General features: G+C 40.2%; 2 protein-coding genes across 2 annotated transcripts; both read right to left on the reverse strand.

Moving 5' to 3' along the window:
* Window positions 1–35: 35 nt before the first annotated feature.
* LOC308396337 (nucleoredoxin-like protein 1) lies at window positions 36–1,064 on the reverse strand (the record flags this gene model as incomplete). Its single annotated transcript, XM_080881550.1, has 3 exons — window positions 36–393; window positions 495–584; window positions 829–1,064. 3 exons carry the CDS (start codon window positions 1,062–1,064, stop codon window positions 36–38), a joined length of 684 nt encoding a protein of 227 aa, XP_080737676.1.
* A 2,840-nt stretch (window positions 1,065–3,904) lies between these two features.
* LOC308394991 (nucleoredoxin-like protein 1) lies at window positions 3,905–4,985 on the reverse strand (the record flags this gene model as incomplete). Its single annotated transcript, XM_080879643.1, has 3 exons — window positions 3,905–4,274; window positions 4,399–4,488; window positions 4,591–4,985. The coding sequence occupies 3 exons, from the start codon at window positions 4,983–4,985 to the stop codon at window positions 3,905–3,907; spliced, it is 855 nt and encodes a 284-aa protein (XP_080735769.1).
* Between the last annotated feature and the right edge of the window lie 2,665 nt (window positions 4,986–7,650).

Here is a 7,650-nt window from a genome sequence, read left to right on the forward strand (position 1 = left end):
AATCAGCAGTGTTTTTCTCCCGTTCTTGCTCTCAATCACCATGGTGATCCCCCTCCTTCCTTGTCGCCCGCTCCTCCATCCGCCTCCACACCTTCATCTCCACCTCCACCCCACCCCTTTCGCTTTTTCTTCTTCTTTTTCTTCTTTTCATCTTCCACCTTATACTTCAGTCTTCTCACAGGGTCGCTGAAGCTGCGCATGGACTTCTCCTCAAAGTCCTCTTTGTTCATGAAGTTCCTGTCAATGAGTTCTGCTGCCTCCTGCCAGTTGTGGTAGCAGTCTGTTCCAAGGCGGAGTATCTCATCCACGGCGTTAGGGATGAGGATGGAGCAGTCGGGACGCAGCACCAACACTGTGGGCACCTCCTCCACGTTAAACATAGCCTCCAGCTCCCTGCGGAAACACACACACACACTAGCATAGAGCTAATGGATTTACATTACCATCACCCACTAGCAGGTTATATACACTTCTAACTGGCTAATCTCACACACCTCCTGTAGGGGTCCTCATAGGCCAGGAACAGGCACCTTTTGGGGAGCTCTTTGAGGAAACCTTCTTGCTCTTCCTCTGACTGGTCCAAACTAGAGAGTGAAAGGGATATACTCCAGTAAAAATTACTCCCAATGTCATTTTTCTTGCGGTTCTTATTTCTTAAAGGAAATTCATACATGCATTACGCAAGTGCACATACGTGCATGCATTTTAATTTTACATTCGAGCTAGAGACAAGGTTAGTTTAATAAAGTAACAGAGGAGAAAATCTATTCCAGTGTTAGACGCTACAGTTCTAATAAACACCTATATGTGTGCCTCTGTGTGTTTTACCTAATGTACAGGAGAACCAGCTGAGCAGCACGATCCACGTAGAACTCATCTGTCAACTGTTTGTAGAAGTCAGAGAGCGTGGGCGCAAACTGCCTGCAGGTCTCACACGTAGCAGAAGCAAAGAAGAGCATCAGGATTCGGTTCTGCAGGCGCATGATGATCTCACGCTCTGTGTCCAGCTCATCTTGGTCCTTGTTGTTCTTTAACAGGACCCGGTCAATGAATAAGTCCACCATGATGAAGGGGTGCTACAAAGGGAGAAGCAAAGCTACTAATATGCTTTGGATTAATCAAGAAAGAGTAGGCACATCACCGCTAATCATGATAGCTCAAACCATGTAGCATAACACACATTAGAATATTAAAGGCTTCACAATAGCAGTAAAAAGTCTTGACATTTGGAAATATTTATCTGGGCGATTTTAATGGTTTTGCCTTGTGTTTCACTGTATGTTTCTACTCTCCCAAATCGATTACAGTAATCATATATAATCTCGCTTGCTGTTAAATCGGATAATCCTCACAGTTGCTTACCTCTAACAAATATTATCTCTCCTTGAGGCAGCAAATCCAAAAAGAAAATAGCCTTCAAAATCTAGCCTTATATTTCTTTTCACCTCTTCCTTTATCACACTAGAATCACTTCCCAGTCTGCCAGTTCGTATCGCATTCCCTCATTCGCCTTCACCTTGGTGGCAGTAGCTGCTCACTACCTCTTCTTTTGTGTCCCTGCTCTCCACCTCCCCTCATATGTCTGGGAGGGAGGGATTGAAAGACAAGGTGACAGAGGGACAAGGAACATGAAGTGCTCGCACTGATGGTGTGTGTATGTGAAAGCAGTGACTGAACAATCAAGTCTGTCTGAATAAAGAGCGAAGAAATTACAGAATGAGAGACATGCTTAAAAGAAGAAAAAGAACCTTAATGAAGTGAGCCACTGTGAGACCTTTAATATTCAGTAATTAATGGAATAGCAGAGCCGCAGGGAATATGTGCATAGTGATAGTTTGATTTGCTCTACTGGGAACACTACAATATGGCCATGAAAGCACAGCAGTGATACAGGCACTGTTTATATTAAAAGAATAGAGAATTTAATGATTTTGGAGAGCATACAATTCACATTTAACTATGCAATAACAAAGTGCAAACTCTGAGGAGACGTAGTTAATAAAGAATAGTAAAGACAAATAACAGTGTTATGAAAGTAAATAACACACTGACAAGACATTAATTTCAGTTACAAAACAAGCAGGCGCCAGCACCTAAATGTAGCCAAAAAATGCAATTACATGTATATTTTTAGGGTTTTTTTGCCCAAATATTATTCAAAAAAACAGTGTGGTTGAAAATAGTTGCCTGTTTACATATCCAGCAGATATCAGTCTCTGTATCTGATTAATTTAAGCCTGTTACCTGTTTTTAGCATTCACTTTTGTCTCCCCTCCCCAGTGAGAAAATATTATATCTTGACTGTTAGCTGCAGAAAGCTGGACTTTTTTCACCAGCTAATTTCTCGTCTTGTTTCTTTATCATGCTGAGCAGCACACGTACATTCCACTGATTATTAGCTCAGAAAACAGCTGCCTGATGCTACTGGAAATGGAGCTGATATATCTTGAATTACTTTGCCAGAAGAATTATATTGTCAGTAGAAAGGGTAAAGAAGAGGGAAGAAAGTCTGTAGAGTTGCACAGCTGGAGTAGCCAGTATACACGTGAGTCCTCTCTTGCTATACACAGTAATTTGATCCTAAGTCAATAAGAAGGTATTGATTTGTAGAGCTTTAGATTGGAATCCTGGGGATCGATACTCACACATTTAGTCAGGATTGGTTTGTACATGTTTGTGTTTTCTGAATAAAAACAGTGGCATCTCTTGTGGTAGTGAATATCACCAACTGAATAGTAGCAACAAAATATAAAGAAAAGAAAAAACACCATCAACATATACAGTAGGTATCCACAACAACAGATGAGCAGTAATAGTAGATGTTAGTTTCAAACAGTCTGCTTTATAGCGTACATCTGCTCTCTGCTTGTTTTGGGGGTTTTTAAGAAAAGGAAATTTGTTTTCATCTTATGCAACATTAAAGTGAGTCTCAAAATGGTTAATAAAAAGAAGCGCAACAGATTATTCTTGTTCTAGGAAATGAAGGCTATTCCACTCAGGAAATTAACAAAAAAACAAAACAAAACTGTATTGTTCCCTACAATGGCGTGCACCAACCTAACCCTACAAAGAAGATCCCAAGCTGGTTCTAACTTGATTAGAAAGAGAAGCTGGAAGCCAGAGTGCAAAACTGTGCAAGACAACAACTGCATCAGAGTCTTTGACTTGAGAAAAAACACCTCACAGAGCCAGATTGTGCTGGTTTGTAAAACGATTAGTGCACACAGTATGAAAATCTATCTATCTATCTATCTATCTATCTATCTATCTATCTATCTATCTATCTATCTATCTATCTATCTATCTATCTATCTATCTATCTATCTATCTATCTATCTATCTATCTATCTATCTATCTATCTATCTATCTATCTATCTATCTATCTATCTATCTATATATGGCACACCAAGAAAAACTGGTAAAATAAACTTAAACTCAAAAACAAAGACTGATGGTTGTTGAAAAAACAGTTCCCGGTTATTATTCATCCATCCATCCATCTTCTCACTGGTATCCAAATTCAGGGTCATGAGGGGGCTGTAGCCAGTCCCAGCTATAACAGGGTACACCCTGGACAGGTCAGCAATTTATTGCACAGCTAACGCATAGAGACAGGCAACCATCCACACTCACAGGGAATTTAGATTCACAAATTAACCTAAACCCACTCATGTCTTTGGAGTGTTGGAGAAAGCCAGACCACCCAAACACAGAGAGAGCATGCAAGCTCTACATAAATTCATATTCATAAATTCCTGATTATGAATTAAAGCAGTTAATCTTGATAACATTTCTGATCAATTTTCTGGAACAGCAGATAAAAATTTCTTTCTAAAACAAAAATATTTCTCCTAAATGTCTGAGTGATAACATACAGAATATATTATATGATATATGTTTTCCTCATCTTATCCTCCAGGTATTGTTATCTCCCTCATTTCTCTTGGTATCCCATGCTCCATCTTTCTCCTCTTCATTTCCATCTTTTCCCTTCCCCCATAACTTCCACCATCTCTTTTTGCGTTTGTCGTCCTCTGTCTTGTACTTGAGCCTCCTCACAGGGTCAGTGGCACTGCGCAAGTTAAGGTTGTCAAACTCCTCGTTGAGCATGAAGCTCCTTTCAACAAGCTCGGCCGATTCCTGCCAGTTTTGGAAACAGTCACAGCCGAAACGACAGATGTCCCGCACAGCGTTTGGAGAGAGGACAGAGCCGTCGGGACGCAGGACCACTATTGTTGGTACATCCTTCACTTTAAACATGGTCTGCAGTTCCCTGAAAAACAGAAATAGACTGGCATGAAAATATACTCTAATTTTGTACAAAGAGTGATGTGGTCCTCCAGACTAGGTGCACTGACAAACAGCTTAAATATATGCACATATATTTAAACACTCACTTCCTGTATGGGTCCTCAAAGGCCAGAAACAGAACCTTTTTGTGCAGCTCTTTGAGGAATTTTCCCTGTTTCTCCTCTGATTGGTCCAAACTAGAGAGAGAAATCTGGAAATCTCAAAACTGATCAAATAGATATATTTATGTAACTGCATATGTATAAGACAGATATATAGATTAAAAAAGATGTGGGAACCTGATGTAGATGAGTGCGAGCAGTTTCGGGTATTCGATGTATGCTGGATCTTTCAGTCTCTTAAAGAAGTCGTTCAGAACAGGCACAAACTCCAGGCACTTTTCACATTCAGCAGATGCAAAGAACAGCATGACGATGCGATTTTCGAGAATCCCCATGATCTCACGCTCAGTGTTGAGTTCGTCTTGGTCCCAGTTGTTCTCGATGAGAACTCGGTTTAGGAAAAGGTCAACCATGATGAAAGACAGGAATGTAAAAGGATAAAGGCCCTCTGTGGAAACAAGGAGGGTTAGATGAAGTTTTATGTACATACGTTCAACAATATGCATGTGTGGTGGCTTGTACAGCACAGTCCTGAAATAATGACTTTTTTTTTTCCTATCTGTTGCATCCATAAATGTTTCATTTTGCAAACTGTGATTGAGGCTGACATTAGTGTGAAACCCCTGAGACCCTGTGTAGTCACAGGGCATTGAATTTCAGGTTTTCAGTACTTCACTCTGCTCAATAAAGTGTTTTATACTTTGTAGACGTCACTGTTTTGTGCAGTAAAATGAACCCATTGTCCACACTTGAGGACACACTTTTCATAGGTAATGTTTTGTTTTTAGACCTGTCAGGTCCGACTGATCCCAAATAGCTACGAGAAATAGAAAATCCATCCAAAACAAGAGCTGAGGTCTCAGGATGTTAAATCTGAAATATTTTAGTGTCTTGTGAATTTCAACAAATATGCACGACAAAATAAGCAAGAATCAAGTTTGGAGTGTCTGTGACATTTTGGGTGCACTTACAGGTGAATCCGGAGCATTGCTACTGCCCACGCAAAACAAAAAACAGTCAAAACAAGTTTGACAGATTATTTGTGCTCATGTTGGATTCCATCAGCATCAAAGAATAATTAGGAACATCTGCTTCAGGGCCTTTAAAGCTTAAAAAATGCTAGAACCATTTTTCAAAATGTCTTAATCGTGACGATTTAGCGGAAGGAAAGCAGCAGTTCCAATTATTTTGTCAAAAATTATTTCAGTTTGGCCAGTTATTAGGATGCCACCATTACGAACCAGCAGGCCAGGTCCCTAAATTGGGAGTAATTGTTTGATAAATGCTGGTTCCTTTTAAAGGAGCAAATTTTACGATTTATAAAAAAAATTTAAAAAAGGAAACTTCCTGTAATTTGACAAACTGACAATACAACAGCCCAGCTAGAACGAGTTAGTCAGTATGAATAAAGCTTTTATGAAATGGTGTTTTCCAAGAGACAACTTATGGTTCAGAACAAACAAAAAAAAGACCCATAAGAGATAAATTTCAGATATAGAAATACAGTTCAGGCCAAAAAGCTAAGAAATATGCTTTATCTGTCTTGCCCAGCCTGTATTTCTGTTGCAGAAGTTGCTGCTGGCTGTGAATTGACAGCGATAACCTCACAAATTAGATTTGGCTCTGTGGCTTTGAGCTGTGCCAGATCTATTTGAGACTACCATTCTGCACTGAAACGTCCGAGGCTAATGTAGGAGAAATACATCTGAAATTGAGCAGCACTGGACCTTACCTGGAAAAAAAAGAGGATTTACTGTAAGGCTTAGAAAGGTCAAAACTTAAATCTTACATTTGGAAAAGTTATTTCACAATAATCTGCTTCACTTTTCGAAGCTGATCAATAGCTCCTGATATACACTAGCAAGACTGCCGTGTCTTGTTAGAAGCTAATTTAATAGGCCATCAATCTTTGTACGTGCAGTGGCAGCTAAATATACACAAGTAATTTACCTCACCTTGAAACTCCTCGGCTCTCACAAAAAAAAAAACAGAGGGAATCCAGATTTTCTCCTGTCTTTCAAGACATTATATTGTTTCATATGCCTTTTCCCCCCTCTTCCCTTAAATCCTGTGAAGCTTGTTATTTTAGTGGCACCTTTCACTGTGTCTTCACCCCTTTCTCTGTAATTTGTTCACCCTGCACTCTGTGGTCCTCGAAGGGAGATTACAGATAGCTGGAGGTGTGGCAGTGCTGTAATTGAGGGGCAGAGGATGTGTGTGTATGTGAGTGTGCCCTAAAACACCAGCTAAACACTAGAAATCTTATTACTTAAAGACAAGAAGGGAGCGAGTAAAGGAGGGATGGAAAAAGAAGACAAATTGGATTGCAAAGGTAGGATGGGCTTGTTTCAATCTTCCCTTCGCAGCTTAATTTTCTGGCTCGAGTCTGATATCACCCATTAAGCCATCAAAGCATAATACTGATTCTTTTGTATCCTGTTTTTAAGGCTGATTTAACAGGCAGGGTGCAGAATTAACTGAGAGAGTGAATAGTTTTGAGCCTGGTTCCGGTGAACTCCAAGCTGTGCTGTAGGAAAGTGCTTAGCGAGCTGCAGAGGCACTTGCAGAAAGTACCCGGGTTAATCTCAGGGAGAGGGTTGAGGTAAATATAGAGAGAGAGGGAGAGAGCCCTAATAGGATTAGTCTGAGTCACACAGACATGCGTCACTGCACATGAATGCACAAAAACACGCACACATGCATACGCTCCTTTGAATAATACATGCTTTGGATATGTGACCAAATGCACACAACACATGCTGAAGCTTTTTTTTTTTTTTTTAGGTGAGCCTAGAAGCATGGCTGTACTGTACAGGTGTCGATGTAAGTCAGTTATGCTTCTCTTATCATGAACTGTAATGTTTGAGTGCAAGAGATCTCAGACCGATCTCAGACATGTGGTGAAAGCATCATCTAAGAAATTAGTATACCTGAGGTTATCCATGAAGTCGGTCTGGCAGTTGGTGGAAATGGCCCTCTGGCAGTGTGTTTGAGTGTGATTGCAAGTGATATCAAAGTGGATGTACACTGTTACAGTGGTGGATGCTGATTTTTAGCCAAACATTCAAGTAAAGAGGTGAGGATATGTTGAGGTAATCTATGTGAGTCAAAAGCTCAGACTTCAGAATGCTCCAAGCACTCATATTACAACAAATCGTTCCTAAAATTGGCTCCATTTGATGTAAATAAGGGGGGATAACCCTAATATGGTCACAGCAGCTACAGCTCCCACCACCT

This window comes from Rhamphochromis sp. 'chilingali' (genome assembly GCF_963969265.1).
Source record: "Rhamphochromis sp. 'chilingali' genome assembly, chromosome: 4".
NCBI lineage: Eukaryota > Metazoa > Chordata > Actinopteri > Cichliformes > Cichlidae > Rhamphochromis > Rhamphochromis sp. 'chilingali'.